Source organism: Capra hircus, chromosome 9 (genome assembly GCF_001704415.2).
Source record: "Capra hircus breed San Clemente chromosome 9, ASM170441v1, whole genome shotgun sequence".
Classification (NCBI taxonomy): Eukaryota; Metazoa; Chordata; class Mammalia; order Artiodactyla; family Bovidae; genus Capra; species Capra hircus.
Window position 1 is genome coordinate 76,131,986 of NC_030816.1, and position 18,562 is coordinate 76,150,547.

At 39.6% G+C, this 18,562-nt stretch overlaps 1 protein-coding gene across 6 annotated transcripts in view; it reads left to right on the top strand.

Annotated features, from left to right (window-relative positions):
- The window catches only part of ESR1 (estrogen receptor 1), a 399,407-nt gene that overhangs the window by 150,883 nt on the left and 229,962 nt on the right, over positions 1-18,562 (top strand). For all 6 annotated transcript variants that reach the window (XM_018053364.1, XM_018053368.1, XM_018053367.1 and 3 more), the window contains one exon: positions 6,958-7,148. In XM_018053364.1, coding sequence (XP_017908853.1) covers positions 6,958-7,148 — 191 coding nt within the window. The remainder of the gene's footprint in view (positions 1-6,957; positions 7,149-18,562) is intronic.

Here is an 18,562-nt window from a genome sequence, read left to right on the forward strand (position 1 = left end):
GGATTAGATGCAGGAGGTCCATTTAGCAAATGTTTATTAAGGACCTACTGTATGTCAGTTAAAATTGGGAGCAAGTGAGACCTGGTCCCCACCTTCATGGACCTTCATGGCCTTCACAGGAGCATATATTTGTCAATAATCACTCAAACATAGGGCTGGAAATTGGGGTAAATGCCATGAAAAGAAAGTTCAGGGAACTTGGCTCACAACATTGGGAACTTGGTGAGGGAAGCTCACAAAGTTATTCCACTAGCACTCAGTTACTCCCACATTTCTAGAGAGTGGGTATTTGTTGGTTCCTTTAATTTAACTTTGCAAAAATATTTCCTTTAGAAACCAAGGCTTTAAATTTTTTTTTTTTTCAGTGCTTGGCTAATCAGGGGAATAGAGCTTTTGGATGGCTGGTACCATGATTTATGGTTGGAAAAACAACGGTATTTGATTACACTGAGCTTCAGACTTTTCCTTTGATTAATGAAAATCTTCCCAGCAAATTCTTTTTATTAGGCTCTGTTTTTACTTGGTCCAGGAAAGTCCACTCTCTGACCCCAATATGAATTTCTTCCAACATCTCTCTTAAATCATATCAAATATGTAATATCAGTGGGGCATCCATTTGGAAATATTAGGTTGGCCAAAACGTTCCTTTCCTTTGGTTTTTTAAGTAAAAACAAAAGACACATATGCCGAAAATGTTGCTTTTTTTTTTTTCTTTCATCTAAAATGGCTGCCCGCAAATTCTTCAGTTCTAATAAAATTTTTTTTTAAATGCTCACTGATATGACAGCTGTTGCATTACTATCTAACAAAATTGTTTCAAATGATATTAAAGAAAACAGCTAGAGCTGGCTAAAGGAAAAAAAATTGAACTTTTTAGCCAACCCAATATTTAATTGTCAAACTGACATAATGAAAATGGAACTAAATCTAAATCACTTGGGTTTCCTGTTTCTGTAGGTGCAGTGGTGGTGTCTTTGTTATCTGGTGCCCTCCAGCTTCTGCTTTTCCCCTGCCATTACTTTATTCCACTCCTTAGTCATTTATGTGCACCAGAGTTGCAACTTGTTAAGTCACTGATGCGAAACATCCCTCTATGTCTCACTCAACCGTCTACCCTACTTCTTTCCAGAGAATCCTTAAAGGTATTCTGTAGGGCTAAAGAACAGCCACAAGACTGGAAAAGGTCAGTTTTCTTTTCAATCCCAAAGAAAGGCAATGCCAAAGAATGCTCAAACTACTGCACAATTGTACTCATCTCACATACTAGCAAAGTAATGCTCAAAATTCTCCAAGCCAGGCTTCAACAGTATGTGAACTGTGAATTTCCAGATGTTTAAGCTGGATTTAGAAAAGGCAGAGGAACCAGAGATCAAATTGCCAACATCTGTTGGATCATCGAAAAAGCAAGAGAGTTCCAAAAAAAACATCTACTTCTGTTTTATTGACTATGCCAAAGCCTTTGGCTGTGTGGATCACCACAAACTGTGGAAAATTCTGAAAGAGATGGGAATACCAGACCACCTGACCTGCCTCTTGAGAAATCTGTATGTAGGTCAGGAAGCAATAGTTAGAACTGGACATGGAACAACAGACTGGTTCCAAATAGGAAAAGGAGTACATCAAGGCTGTATATTGTCATCCTGCTTATTTAACTTCTATGCAGAGTACATCATGAGAAATGCTGGGCTGGATGAAGCACAAGCTGGGATCAAGATTTCTGGGAGAAATATCAATAACCCCAGGTATGCAGATGACACCACACTTATGGCAGAAGGGGAAGAAGAACTAAAGAGCCTCTTGATGAAAGTGAAAGAGGAGAGTGAAAAAGTTGGCTTAAAGTTCAACATTCAGAAAACGAAGATCATGGCATCTGGCTCCATCACTTCATGGCAAATAGACGGGGAAACCGTGGAAACAGTGTCAGACTTTATCTTTTTTGGCTCCAAAATCACTGCAGATGGTGACTGCAGCCATGAAATTAAAAGACGCGTACTCTTTGGAAGAAAAACTATGACAACTGTAGACAGCATATTAAAAAGCAGAGACATTACTTTGCCAACAAAGGTCCGTCTAGTCAAAGCTATGTTTTTTCCAGTGGTCATCTATAGATCTGAAAGCTGGACTATAAAGAAAACTGAGTGCTGAAGAATTGATGCTTTTGAAGTGTGGTGTTGGAGAAGATTCTTGAAAGTCCCTTAGACTGCAAGGAGATCCAACTAGTCCATCCTAAAGGAAATCAGTCCTGAATGTTCATTGGAATGACTGGTGCTGAAGCTGAAACTCCAATCCTTTGGCCACCTGATGCGAAGCGCTGACTCATTTGAAAAGACCCTAATGCTGGGAAAGATTGAGGGCAGAAGGAGAAGGGGACGACAGAGGATGAGATGGTTGGATGGCATCACCGACTCAATGAACATAAGTTTGAGTAAGCTCCAGGAGTTGGTGATGGACAGGGAAGCCTGGCATGCTGTGGTCCATGGAGTTTCAAAGAGTTGGACATGACTGAGCAACTGAACTGAACTGAACTGAAAGCACAGCTGATCTCTGAATACTTAGCTTGATAGACTAGTCGACTTCTCATCTAAGTCTTATGAGGAAGTGTCCAGGATAAGAAATGATAAGGTTTGGTGACAACTGAGGAGGAAATATGAGTTTTACAAAAAAGGGAGATGTTTTGGCAGTTCGGCAAAAGAAAGTTAAATCGTCACTTAAGATAAAGGGAGAGGGCGTGGTTAAGGCTTCTGAAGCCTCTTATTAGGAAGGCAGAAGCTGAAGACATTTCGAACAAGTTAAAGAGAGTAGTTGATGTAGGTCCTACAGAAATAAAAAAGCCCAAGGCAAACAGAGGAAGAGGAAGAAAGATTGCCCTAAGTGTAATGGAAGCACTTGCTACCAGCGAGGTGTGTGGTTGAGTTCCGGGTCTGTGACAGCTGCAGTCAGGCAAGACCAGGCAGAGGACAGCTGGAAGAGATGAGTCCAGGATCCATAAGTACGCTCATCCCTGGGGACCAGTCTCATCTTGGGTTGGTGCCTGGCCCACTCTTGTGTCTTGGTCTGAGTCCAGACAGGGGCACCTCCCACTCTGTACCTTTCCACTGCACTTTACCCGGCCAAGTTCATCTGCATTCTGAGGACAGAGGTCTCTGTCTGGATGCAGTTGGGCCAGATGAGCTTGGCTTACCTCAACAGCCTTGACTGTTGCATTTTAAGGCGCAACAGGGCTTCGCAGCCTGTGAGAGGATCTCACTTGCCCTTTTACTTGATCTGGATTATATATATATATTTTTTCATGAAACCCTGGCTTGGGAGTCTTTGTAGAGCAGAGCTGAGCTCAAATGATGGCGGACAGTGTTATTCACGTGAATTTCCCAGTTGGATAAAAACATTGCTTAATGGAGAGGAGATGTGGCCAGTGTAATTTCCCCCTCATCTTCTCCGAAGCCTTCTGGTCTTACACCCTATGTCTACAGCGAATTTTCAGTACTCCAGAGCTATCTGAAAGATAAAGTATGGACGAAAGGCACTTTGCTGACAGCACACCACTCTGCTGGGTCTGGGAAAAATGGGCTTTTGCTCTTATATCTTTTACCAATATTCTTAAAAACAGTATATGCATAGCCTATTATATTAAGATTGTTATATTATCGACTCAGCCATTGATTAATTCATTTGGTATCAATATTTATTGAGTTCCTATTCTGGAAGAGGCTTTGTGCCATGAACACTCAGAGTTCCAATGATGAATAAGACACAGGGAACCTAGCGGACAGCAACGAAGACGAGAATGTACAATTGGAGGAGTGATAATGTTGGAAGAAGCAGAAGAGAAATAAAGGCTGGCTATTGAATTCAGAACAAGGATATGTTGCCTCCAGTGTGTGGGGATTAGGGGTAGCTGATAAGAGAGGAATTCATGCATAGACGACGCTAAGTGAAGTCAGCCAGTCACAAAAAGACAAATACTGTGTGATTCTACTTATGTGAACTATGTAGAGTATCCAATGCATAGAGACAGAATGTAGAATGGTGTTTGCCAGGGGCTGGAGAAGAAGAAATGAGGAGTTGTTGTTTAATGGGTAAAGAGTTTCAGTTTTGTGAGATGGAAAATTTCTGGAGAATGGTTGTACGCCAATGTGAATATACTTATCGTTGAGTGGCACATTTAAAAATGGTTAAGATGATAGATTTTATGTTATGTGTATCTTATCATTATTAAAAAAATATAGTATCTTATTATGCAAGGATGGGTGGAAGATACTTAATACGTTGGCACTTTTGCCCATGCACATACTATTCATTCATTCATTTATCAAATGTGTATGGACTGCTTCCTATGTGTTGGGTGCTAAGCTAGTTATTAATATAGGGCTCAATACTTAAAACACTTCCCTCATAGCTCAGATGGTAAAGAATCTGCCCACAATGTGGGAGATCCCGGTTTGATTCCCGGGTTGGGAAGATCTGCTGGAGAAGGGATGGGCTCCCAATTCCAGTATTGTTGGGCTTCCTTTGTAGCTCAGCTGGTAAAAATCTGCCTGCAGTGCAAGAGACCTGGGTTCGATCCCTGGGCTGAGAAGATCCCCTGGAGAAGGGAAAGGCTACCCACTCCAGAATTCTGGCCTGAAGAATTCCATGGACTGTATAGTCCATGGGGTAGCAAAGAGTTGGGTATGACTGAGCGACTTTCACTTTCAGTACTTAAAAAGCTTTGTAAGACACCAAGTTTGTGAATGTCACACTTGCTAACCACCCCTTCCCTCTCTAGATGCTAAGCTTCTATAGTGAAATATTCACAACTGCTATCTGCTGACTTGACTTGTGCATGAGACACGAGTAAATAAACGGTAAAAAGATTTGAGGTTATGTAAGGGGGTGTGGATGGCATGGTGATGAAATGGAAAGAGATTGGTAAGAAAATATGAACTACAGGCAGTGCTTTCTGAGGATATTAAAAAATAAAGAACTCCTATTTGTGGCTGCCAACCCAAGAGCTAAGTCATTTAGAATGGAAAAAAGTTGACTCAACCCAAGGAGCTAGTTGTTTTGTGAATATGGCAAATGTAGTTTGAGAACCACTGCTGCAAAACTGTGGACAGTATTAATAAGTGAGGAGAGCAGGGAAGGACTGCAAAATTTGAACTAAAAGGAAAGATATGCGTGCTAAGTTTAGTTGTGTCTGACTCTTTGCGACCCCAAGAACAGTAGCCCTCCAGGCTCCTCTGCCCATGGGATTTTCCAGGCAAGAATACTGGAGTGGGTTGACATTCCCTTCTCCAGGGGATCTTCCCAACCTGCGATGTGAACCCGGGTCTTCCACATTGTGGCCAGATTCTTTACCATCTGAGTCACCAGGGAAGCCCTAAAAGGAAGGTCAAGGCTTGTGAAAGGAAGGAATGGTGGCGGTCAGGGTGGTCTGGTTATTTGGGCAGGCAGCGGAAAGCAGGAAGTGTGAGTTTCCTTAATTAAGAGACCCTGGAAGTTCTATCTTCAGTTCACTTTATCTCATCTGATTCTCTTTTTAAATGTCATAGGCGTCATTCCATTTCTCCTTCAAATATTTTTCTACTTCTTTTTTCCCTCTATATACCCTGGAACACTGTTCATTCATTTCAAGATAGTATAGAGTGCCAACCACATACCAGGCACTGTACTGGGCTCTGGCCACATGCTGCCCAGCCCTCTACCTTTATTCTGTTGTGCATGCCGAGCAAATCCTGGGGTCAGGGTAATTTCTGCTCCTATACTTGGCTCCGTGAGAGATACAAACCTAGTCTCATCTACTCCTTTCCTGATCTCGTTTCTCCCTGTCTTCTTCAAGGTATCTTCAGTGAGGCTGTTCCTTCTACCTGTGTCTTTAATCCCGACTGCTTTGCTTTTCTTCCTGACTTTATTCTCTTTTCCTTTCCCTCTACCTTCCCTGTTCCCTGCCTGCTGGCCCATTCTTTTCAATCTCTGTGACTTCTCAGGTTCCCTCCAGGGAGAAAATCCTTTCTTGTCTTTATATTCTTTAGTGACAACCCTATCTCTTTCTCTTCCTGTTTGCATCAAGTTCTCAAAGAAATGGCCCTCATTTATTTCCTTACATTCCATCCACTCTCCACCCACTGGGTTGGCTTGTACCGTCTACTGAAATTCCTTGCCAAGTGTTATTCATGTCAAATCCAGCTTAACTTTATCAATCTCTCCTTCTTAAAGCTTTCTACTTCTTTAAACTTTTTGCTTCCCCATTTCCTTGGGTCTCCCAGAACTTTTTGTTTGTACTTTCTCAGTTTCTTTTCTGAGATGGTCTTCCTCCCTAAAAATTTTCAAGCCTGGTGTAATCGCTTGTGTTCTTCTGTTCTTCTCATTCTGCATGTTCTTGAAGAGGAATATTGAGCATTGACTAGTATGCTCAAGTTATAGCAAGTCCAAACAACTGATACCTAGGGTTATCTGACAACAGTGACATAAAAATTTGAGTTATCTTTCTGCACTTGTTCTGTGTGGCTCATTGGTTCATCTGAGTTTCAAATGTTCCCCTTTTTTATGCTTTGTCTCCACTTTCTAAAGACCCTTAGCATGCTCTGGAATTGGAATGAGCATTGGTCTCTAATGGTTCTGAGTTCATTGTGAACCCTTTAAAAAAATGAATAAATCTAATAGAAACCAGCTAATTTCATTTTGTCATTTTCTGTATAATATATTCTGGTGTAGGCAGTCCGTTTTTTAAGCAGGTTTGCAATAAACAATTTCCCCTCAAGGTTAATATAATAGGCAAACACCTTTTGCTGCAACAGACGATTGCAGAGGTAATGAAGATTAGCTTACATTATGATTCATTATTTCAAAATGTCAGAATAAAGTGGATCTGCTACATCTTCCAAGCCTCTTATTCTTTAGAGGATAGTGCGCGTTTTACTTTTCTAATGTTAATGGATTCACTGTTTCTTGTTTTGTTTTCCTATTTTTTTTCCCCAGGCCAAATTCAGATAATCGACGTCAAGGTGGCAGAGAGAGATTGGCCAGTACCAGTGACAAGGGAAGCATGGCCATGGAATCTGCCAAGGAGACCCGCTACTGTGCAGTATGCAATGACTATGCCTCAGGCTACCATTACGGAGTTTGGTCTTGCGAGGGCTGTAAGGCCTTCTTCAAGAGAAGTATTCAAGGTAATAGTGTGTTGCAAACAACTTATCCCATTTTTTAATCCTAAGAGGGGAAGCAACAGAGGAAGACATATGATCAGCCATTTGTACAAAACACTACTACCTCGTGAGTCCACTAGTATCTATGATAGAAACACGGAGAAGAGACAAGGTCCCAGGAAAAGGAGTTGGCAAATGTCAGGGTAGTTGTGGCTGAGTAATTATGCTTCCTCCATCTGGCAAGATCCCAACAGTCTTGAGCAGCTCTGCAGGAAGAGGATTTCAGTAGCTGGTTCTCTGAGACGTTGTCCGTGCCATGACTGGGGGATGGCAGGTGGATCTTTGTGTGTTGTAGGCAGCTAGACTTATGTGATGTTGTGTGATATTAATTATCCACATGTAGTTATTTCTCCAACTTGGCTTTGTCTAGGTACGCATTGTGTTCTGATCTCTGCTCCAGACGAGCTCTAATTTAACTCATTCTTCTCTTGCTCTTCTCCCATTTCTTTGTTGTCTCAATGGATAACATGACCTTTTGCTAAAATGAGAAGACTCAGTAATAAGGGATGTATTATTTGTACTAAACAGTTACTAAGTATGCACTCACAACATTTCATTCATCTCATTCGCAGTGTCTGCTTTGACCCTTTTCTTGTATATAGTTTTCCAAGTGCCGTTTCTCTGATAGACTTCCAGCTACATTTCAATTCTACTCCAGGAGTGTCTATACTTTTGCTATATTGTCTATAGGGGATGCATTGGGGGTGGGCCACCAATCATTTTTACTTCCTAAAAGATCTATGCTAAAGATCCTTTGACAAGAACAGAGGTCTGACAGCAGACGAGCTGGATTAATCTTTTGTCTTAATACTGGACCATTTTTCTCTGTTCTTATTCCTTTACCTTTTCAGCTTAAGCAAAGTTTAGTATATAAGTACTAGGAGTATTTCCGATGGAGTTTTTATGTGATTCCCTGTATAGAAACTGCTGCTGCTGCTGCTAAGTCGCTCAGTTGTTTCCAACTCTGTGCGACCCCATAGATGGCAGCCCACCAGGCTCCCCCGTCCCTGGGATTGGGGCAAGAACACTGGAGTGGGTTGTCATTTCCTTCTCCAATGTGTGAAAATGAAAAGTGAAAGTGAAGTTGCTTAGCTGTGTCCGACTCTTCGCGACCCCATGGACTGCAGCCTACCAGGCTCCTCCATCCATGGGATTTTCCAGGCAAGAGTACTGGAGTGGGATGCCACTGCCTTCTCTGGTGTAGAAACTGAGACTGAAGTAACTTGTTGAAAACCGGACTCTACTAAATTAAGAGGTACTGATTGCAGACACTTTTGAATAGAGAATGAATCACTATTCTCACAGACTTTCTGATGTAGCTCTTCACTGCCCTAATGTGGGGTGAAAGCTGGGGAATGATACACACTATTTATTTTTCCTTCCATTGCCAGTGGATGGATTTTTTAAAAGGCTATTCATATCTTAATAGAGCAGTGTGTGAGGTCAACTTGGTCCATTTTAAAAGCACTTTTTTTTGAACAGCTATTACTTTCAACATCTTTTAGAAATATACTGTAAGCCTTGGACCTTTTTTGTCAGCATTTTACTAAAATTTATAATATATGCAAGTAAATTTTATATGAATATACATATCAACATAGACCAATTTTTACTAGCAGACACTATTTCATTTAAGAAAATGATATCTGTATTTTGGTTTAAGTTAGTATAAATCCTTAAAGGTCTTTTGACAGCCATCTTCATTTGTGGTCCTCCGTTTTATTTACTTTTATATAATCTAAGATATCATTCTTTTTATCAGGTATTTAATCTGACATGGAAGAATCATCTGACAGAGGCAGATTTAGTGGATAGGTTCCACTGCAAACTTGGGCAAGTCATTTATCTGAGACTGAGTTCTCTCATCTACAAAAATGATTTAGCAGAGTGGTCAGCAAGGTTTTCTGCAAAGAACCAGAGAGGAACTATTTCGGCTTTGCAGGTCACGCAGTCTGTAGCAGCTGCGCACCTTTGGCATTGCGGCAAGAAGTCACAGGCACCATGTAAGTAAATGGATGTGTGCCAACAAAACTTCACATAAACAAACAGGTAACTAACTGGAACTGGCCTGTGGGCCATGATTTGCTGACTCCTGATTTAATGTGCGAAAAGAGAAATTGATGATTTCCAAATCTAATGTTTTATCTGTTCATGTTATTGAGAACTTCCTCTGTACCTGTGCTAGATGTTCTGAGAGAAATAAAAAGATGTGTAAGACATAGTCCATAATCCCACGAAATTTAGAATTTGTTTGGGGAGGAGGCAAAGGTATCTGTTCTCATGAGAGAATTAGAAAGTCACTATAAAGAGCTATGCTATGATACAGATAGGGAAAACAATACTTGAATATAGGGGAAGAAAATATTGGCAGTTATAGCTGTAAAAAGAGTGAGATTGAAGGTAGAAATGACCTTCCTCCTAGGAACAATGACAGTATTTTCACATAGTTCTTTTTATCACATAGGTTCAGCATTTAGGATTGTGCTATGTAACACCGTGTTGAACTTAGTATTGTCTGTAGACATCAAGGCATCAGAACAGAAAACAAAGAAAAAAGACTTTTTAAAGATGGGGGAACCTTATAAGTTATGAAGTCCCCTAATTTATTAGTTTGTTTATTGAATGCCCCTATTAGGCAAAGCACTATGTGAGGTCCTGGAAATATAGTTATAGGCAAGACATAGCCTTCTCCAACTCTTTATCCACATAGAGCTTAAAGGTAATAGAAGAGATGGACAAATAAACTAGCAATTAAATTACAGTATAATAAGTACCAAGACATGTTGAATGCAGGTCTTATAGAGTCCGAGCTTCACTCATTCCTGGTGGGGGTGTAGTCAGGCTCTCAAAGAATGTTTCCTGTTTTAAAATTGTCTGGAGGATTTTGTAAGGAAGCAAAAAGAAGGGCAGGATGAGTATTCAGGCATATGAAAATAGAACTGAGTATGTGAGCAAAGACTAGGAGATAAGATAGAGTTTGGGGAGTTCCATGAATAAAAATTAACAAAATTAATATACAATTTGATTAAACAAAGGCATTCCTGGGCCATGTATTTATTCTTAGGCTGTGTAAAAACAAAGTAATTTATTTCCTTTTTATTTTTGTGGCATTTCCATCTATTTGATTTGTTTGTGCACATAAAAGGAAAACACCAGAGCAATAGAGTCTTTCTCATCATAGTCTTATTAACTTGGAGCTAAAAAGTTTTGCTGAACTTCTATGACTCTTTATAAATCACACCGGTCCTCAAACCTATTTAAGGACAGTGAAGGGTCTGACATGATGCAGGTAGAAAGTTCTGAAGATGCTGTAGCTCTTCCTGTTTTTCTTCTTACTTAAGAAAAGAGCTAGAATTGAGTATCCATCAGATTACTCTAGTGTTCTAAGTGTTTAGTTGAAGAGGTAAAGTGTTTGACTTGAAAACATATGGAGTTTCATCCCCTACTTAGTGTATGAGCTTGATTACTCAAGAAATTTAGTAATGGCTTCCAGTCAAACATACTTTTTTTTTTTTAAAGCAAAGTCGAGGACATGACTTAAGGGAGATGGGTGAAATCGGATATTCTGTGAATTTATTAATCATTGCAGGTAGAGAGGCAGTGTTCCTTAAGATGTGTTGTAGGCAGAGACTCTTGGATGAGTTATATAAACTCATGTAATATAGATACATATACTAAATAATAAATAAAATAAATAATATAAAAATATAAGAATAATAAATATTATTATATATAAATATAAGAATAAATATTATTATATAAAAATATAAGAATAATAAATATTATATATAAATATAAGAATAATAAATATTATTATATATAAATATAAGAATAATAAATATTATTATATATAAATATAAGAATAATAAATATTATTTATATATAAATAATAAATATATTATATATATAAATAGGTTCAGCAGCCAGGTACTAGGGCTTCCCTGGTGGCTGCAGTGTGGGAGACCCAGGTTTGATCCCTAAGTCAGGAAGATCCCCTGGAGAAGGGCATGGCAACCCACTCTAGTATTCTTGCCTGGAGAATCCCATGGGCAGAAGAGCCTGGTGGGCTGCAGTCCTTGGGGTTGCAAAGAATTGGACATGACTGAGCGACTGACACTTTCACTGTCACTTTCAGCAACCAGGTACTTCCTTTGAATATTATTTGGAAGAAAAAGGACTCCACAGAACTTGCTGCTTGGTCATAGTATTACAAATAAGTGTTATATAGGCCCATATTACAAATGGTCATGAGGCACAGTGAAGGCTTAAACCTATTATACACCCCCAGCTATGCTGCCACTTTTTCTTTTCTTTCTAAGGCATCTATGGAAGATGCTTAACATTACACCAAATGGACATGGCCCAGGCACACATTGGGGCTTAAAGGTTAGCTAAGGCCAGAAGGACATGGTACCAATTTTCAACACAGCAGGGGCCTTAGGTCCCACAAGGACAACCGATATTCTGGCCCATCAGGCCTTAGAAAGCTTCAGGGTGAGAGTCCAGCACCCTGGATAGCTCCCTCAACAGCGGGGGTGAGCAGAGACTGACTTTCCACAGAACCTCAGGCCTATTCAGCTGGTCTGTGAAAAGATAACTTAGTTCATTCTTCCTTAGGAACTCACTGTTATTTGCCCAAGATGGTTTAGTTTTTATGTTTAGTTTCCCATTTCCAGTTGCCTTCTGTCTTGACATGTGCACCCCTGTCTAGAAAAGGCCAGAGGATGGAGTAGAAGTGGAGGCTGCTCTCTTGTTACAGAGCTGTCTTATCTCTGGAGTCCTTTCAGGGATATGGCTCAGAGTTGGTTCTGACAGTACATTCACACAAAATTCCTGCATTTTTGACCTTCATATTTCCCCGCTTGCCCCTCCACAGTCTAGACTCCACACAACAGCAGCAGAGATCTTTCAGATGCATTAATCAGGTCACATGCTCTTGTACTTCAAACGCTCACTGCTGTTAAAGTCCAGATCCCTCTCCATGACTTACAGTACTCTGCATGGTCGTATCCCTGCTCACTTCTCTCCCTGTCGCTATAATCCAACCAGGTTGGCCATACTTCTCTTCCCCCAACACACCACATGTGTTCCTTCTTCAGCACATGTGGTTCCCTTTTATTTTTTTCTTTGCTTTCAGCTTTCTACTTGGTTGGCTTCTTATCATTCAATTCCAGTCCAAGATCGTATTTTCAGAGAAGTGTGCCCTGATTATGCCACCAAAAATAACTCTACAAATCTTTGCCTTCAGTTTTTTTTTTTTTTAAGTACTTTTCTTTAAGGCCCTTAAACCCTTAATGAACTTTAACTTTTATTCACTTGATTGATTATTATCTGTCTGCAACAAGTGCCAGGCTTCCCTGATGGTTCAGTGGTAAAGAACCAACCTGCCAATGGAGATGATGAGGATTCAATCCCTAAGTCAAGAAGATCCCCTGGAGAAGGGAATGGCTGCTCACTCCAGTATTCTTACCTGGGAAATTCCATGTTCAGAGGAGCCTGGTGGGCTGCAGTACATGGGGTCACAAAAGAGTTGGACACGACTTAGCATCTGAGCACACATGCATGCAGCAGGTCCATGGTCAAATATTCCTGCCCACACTTGGATGGAAGCTCAGTGAGAGCTGATTTCTGGCCCTGTTCGTTGCAATATCTCCCATGACTATAGTCATGTTGAGCACACATCTGTTAAATAAGAGAATACGGCAAGAAGTCAAAAGAATGACAGATAAAACCTATAGGAAGACCTCAGAAAAGGGAGTTATTTCATTGAGTAAGACTAGCAAGTGAAGTGTTAACGCAAGTGGTATGTTTGATATAGGCCTGAAAAGCATGGGAGGATTTTCATAGGCATTAAGAAGTTTGGAGAAGAATTCCAGAAATGTGAAATAGCATGAACCAAGAAATGCACAGTGGAAATTGAGTAAATTGACTGTGAAAGAACCAAGGGCTTCTTGTCTTCTCCCTGACTCTTTGTTTTTCCCTCTTCATCTCTCTACATGCAGGCATTCCCCAGAGTTTTCAGCCTCTGTTCCTTTCACCTTCTCATCCGTTTCTCTGCTCAGCTTCCTCAGCACTGTCATATATATCTGTTATGGTAGGGGTCCGCAACCCCTGGGCTATGGAGCAGTACTACTCCACTCAGCAGGAGGTGAGCGGGGGGTGAGCGGCCAAGCTTCATCTGTATTAACAGCCACTTCCCATCGCTGACATTACCACCTGAGCTCAGGAAAAAAAAAAAAAGTTCAGGGAGCCCACTGATTCTGCATTATGGTGAGCTGTATAATTATTTCGTTATACATCCCAATGTAATAATAATAGAAATAAAGTGCCCAATAAATGTAATGGGTTTGAATCATCCTGAAAATATCCCCCTCCCCTGGTCCATGGTAAAACTGTCTTTCACCAAAATGGTCCCTAATGGCAAAAGGTTGAGGGCTGCTGTGTTATGGGTTGTATTGTGTCCCCCCAAAAGATATATTGAAGTCCTAATCCCCCAGGACCTCAACATGTCACCTTATTTGGAAATAGGGTCATTGCAGGTACAAGTAGTTAAGGTGCGTACTCCACCATACTAGAGTGGCGTGGAGGTGTAATTCAAGAGGACTAATGTTCTTATTGGAAGAGGAAATTTGGACAGAGAGGCAGAGATGATGAAGAGAAATATTGAAGTGTTGCATCTACAAGGCATGGGATCATCAAGGATTGCTGGCAAGCATCAGAAGGCAAGTAATTCTTTCCTGCAGGTTTCAGTAGGAGCATGGCTCTGCTGACACTTTGATTTCAGACTTTTAGCCTCCAGAAGTTAATGTTGTTTTAACAGTTTTGTGGTAGCAGCCTTGCTACTTCATGACTCCTGTGTGTCCCCAACACTAGCTCCTTCTGACCACCTTTATATTAGTTCCCTCAACATTCCCCCAGGTGTCCACACTTAGAAGCGTGGAGCTTGTTATCCTCATCTTTTCAGTTTGCACTCCTTCCCTGTGATGGTTTGCATCAGAGGTGTTGTGTAATCCTGTTGAGTCTCTCTTTAATGTCTATCCATTCAGCTCCCACTACTCAGAGTTAGCCCCATTAACTTTCACTGTGATCATTGCAGTGATTTAATTTTTTTCTTCTGCCTTCTCCATTTAAGTCATTTACTTTATTTGCTTTCATTCTAAACCCGTCTGCACACTCACAGTCTACTAACATTAGCAAATCGCTAATCATATCAACACTTCACACAGAATTCTCTAATGACGTTCTGGGCCCACAGAATAATCCTTTGACAGCCAAGCGTTCGAGGATTTCCACAGTCTTGCCCTAGGCTGTATTTCTAGTTGTTTTAAAATCACCATTTCTACTTCTGAAGTAGACTGTCTCGATTGGACTGCTTGCTGATACTCAAACATAATCATCCCATTTCTTTGCTGGGACTTTCTTTCCAGATCTACCTGTAAAATTTCTTCTTGTCAAAAGTGTTTGTATCAAACCCTGATGTTAATGCAGAAGTTCTCTCTCTCCTATGACCCTCCATATAACGGTCAACACTTTGTATCTGTGGATTCAACTAACTCCAGATTGAAAATAGTAAAGAAAATTTCCAGAAAGTTCCCAAAAGCAAAACTTGAATTTTTCTTGTGCCAGCTATTTACATAGTATTGACATTGTATTTACAACTATTTGCATTTACATTATATTGGGTACGATAAGTAATCTGGAGATGATTCAAAGAACACTGGCGGATTTGTGTGACATATATGCAAATGCTATGGCTATATAAGGCACTTGAACAGATTTTGGTATCCGAAGGGGTCCTGTAACCAATTTCCCGAAGATACTCTGGGATGACTATATTTTGTTCCCATTGCCTAGGATGGCAGGTACAGACATACGGTTTTATTGCACTTTGATTTAGTGCTCTTTGCAAATGCTGTATATTTACAAATTGAAGGTTTGTGGCAACCCTACATCAAGTGTCTTACCTGTGCCATTTTTTGAACAGCATTTGCTCACTTTATCTCGCTTTATTACAGTGTGGCAATTCTCACAATATGTCAAACTTTTCAGTTCTTATTATGCCTGTACTGTGATCTGTGATCAGTGGCCTTTGATGTTACTATTGTAATTTGGGGGGCATCATTAATCGAATCCATATATGATAATTGACTTAATCGATTAATGTTGTGTGTTCTGACTGCTCCAGTGATGACCGTTCCCTACTCTCTGCCCTTCTGCTTGGATCTATTAACTGAGATACAACACTATTAAAATTAGGCTAATTAATAACCATGCAGTGGCCTCTGATTGTTCAAGATGAAGGAAAATTCAATCGATGTTGCAAACTTTGTTATCTTAAGAAATTGTCACTTTCAGCAGCCACTACCCTGATCAGTAATCAGCCATCTACATTGAGGCAAGACCTTCCACCAGCAAAATGACTGTGACTTGCTGAAGGCTCAGATGACGGTTAGCATTTTCTAACAATAGAGTATTTTTTAATTGAGGCATGTACATTTTTTAGACATAGTACTATTGTACACAATAAATGACAGTATAGTATAAACATAACTTTTATATGTATTGGGAAACAAAAACATTTGTGTGACTCTTTTTATTGTGATGATCACTTTATTGCAGTAGTCTGGAACCTGGCCCTTAAAATCTCCAAGGTCTGGTTATGTTTGTGTGTGTGTCTTTCTCTATGAGTCTCCCAAAAGCAAGATCTAAATCAAGACTTCATATTACAGGAGTCACTCAATGAATAAATATAAGAATGAAAAGAAGGTTAGGATTAGGCCACACAAAACCATTACATTTTTTTAAATCATGGGAGAAAGATGACAAAACAGTCTTTAAGATTTATCTGCCAAAGGCATATAGGAGAGACCAGAGAAGGGAGCGACTAAAAAAGCATGAGGGTGAATATGGCTCTTATCCACAAACCTTAGACATACTACATACTAAATCTTGACTTTGGTATTTGTGAAATGGGAAAAAGAATAGCATGAAGAATATTCAAAGTGAAATAATTAACCTTGTTTTAAGATGATTCAATAAGAAATATCTGGAAAAGAAGGAAGTTGAACAAGTTAAAAAACAGAGGGAAAATGATGGTGTCATTACCTGAACTGGGAAGATCAAGAGGAAGGCTGATTAGAAAGGAGCAGCCCTCATGGCCCAGGGGAAAAGAACCTGCCTGCCAATGCTGGAGATGTGGGTTCGATCCGTCAGTGGAGAAGATCCCCTGCAGAAGGAAATAACAACCCACTCCAGTATTCTTGCCTGGGAAATCGTATGGACAGAGGAACCTGGTGAGCTACAGTCCGTGGGGTCCCAAGAACAGTTGGATGTGACTTAGTGACTAAACAAGAGAAAGTTATATTCCAGACATACTGAATTTGACATGATAATTGGATATCTGGATAGAATTATCCAGCAGCTACAGAGACAGAAGTAGTCATCTCTTCTGGTGGGATTTGGAATTGATTTCCTCAATAAATTTTAAAGAAATTTGATGACATGAATGTTTTAAATACTTCCTCATGGTTGTCCACTAATAATGAAGAAGCAACTCCAGAAACACCCTCTTGATTCTCAGGATAATATGAGTTCCTGGATCTTACCAAAACCTTATAAGAAGCACTCTCATTATTAAAAGTTTATGTTCAGGGCCCTTCTAAGTAGGAAAATCACAAATTAGCCCAATAGGACCAAATGCTGCTCTCCAGGATCTTCCAGTTTGAGAACATGCTGGTACCAAAACATTAGCTATAAAAATAGTAAGCAGCAGGAACAAATATAAGCATTTTTATGATGTTCAAATAAAAAGCAAGTTTTTCCCCACATTATGAATACTGTGGGAGTCCATAGACATCTTTTTTTTTAACCCAGAAACATGCAAATTTTGCAAGAGAATTAAAACTATTGGGGCCAAAAGGCTGAAGAGTTTTAGTGTGTATACATATGAGCTATCATGTAATTTTCAAATGAAAGCATTTATAGTGAAACTTTCTAAAAGTCTTACCTCTAGCTATTGATAAATTTGCCAGATGCTTGGCTTCTTGTTCTGAACAGAGAAAAACGAAGGCACAGCCCTAAAATTTAAAACCTAAAAACCTCCTTCAATAAGAATGCCATCCCTATTACCAGTTTTAAGTGCTAGTTACTCTTAAATGCTACAGTATGAAATTTAGAGGTGCGTGCACAAGTGCATGCGTGCATTTGAAGACTGGCTCAAAAAAGCAAAATCATAGTCTTTCTACCTGTGAAATAACACTGGATTTTTTTTTTATATCCTTTGGCCAAGAAATCTTTATCGTGGAGATAATTAAGACAAAATGCATTTGACAAATAAAATCAGGATAGAACCCCTATTTCTTGGCAGCTCTTGTGGACACAGCTGAAGCTTTCAGAGGTCTTTAAAAACCATGGCAACAAATGCCTTTGAAAGGTAAGCGAAGGTTCCAAATGTTTTTAATCGCTGGTGTTTTTTATGCTACCACTTCAAGCATTCTTTTTCATCTTTTTGTTCATCTGATTGAAATTAAATTTCCAATTTCCCTACTAAATGGTTCTGTCCTGGTCATGGCATTGACTGTCTCCATTAAAGGAGTAGACTTTATGCCCATATATAGTGATTAAGCTTATCATCAATTCCATTAGAAAGCCTTGTTTATGAGCGGCAATGATTTCACACTAAAATTATAGATAGCCATTAATAGATACGTTTTCAAAGGGCATTAACCAGCCCTCAAAATTATGTGCTATGTCTGCTGTTGCAATTCCTACTGATGGTGGCTCATGGCCTAATGCTGCCTGAATTTCCCTCTCCTTCACAGAAAGTTGCTGTTGACATCTTTAAAATGCTATTTCCTTTCAGGTCCTTTCAGAGAGAATGGCCTGATTCTCTCATGCTCATTCAGAGAAAAGTATACTTTGAGATGTATAGTCTGCTCATTTCTGATCTCTATGTTATACTTTGCCATTTCAGAACTGTGTATACAAGTTATATGATAACCTGCTTGCCTGACTTTTTTAACTGAAAAATAACAACATTCAAGAAAAATCTATTTCATAGATCTGCCATCCACTTTGTAAAGCTTTTTCTTGCAATTATGTTAATTCTCTGCTCATGTGTAAGTTTTAGAGCAGATTTAATGTTTTTAAAGAAAGGAAATACTTTGCTTGAGAAAGAGTATAGTGGGGGAAGGATTTCTATTATTTTCTTCACATTTTCATCTTTATTTAGCTGCAATAACAAGAGAGTTCATTTTTTTCAGTTGTTAATAAATAAAGGGACAAAGAAGTAAACAATTTAGTTATTAAATTATAATTTCTCTCTGCCATAGATACCGTTCTCTCTCTTTTCTTTGAGAAAGAGGATGTAGACTTTAAAT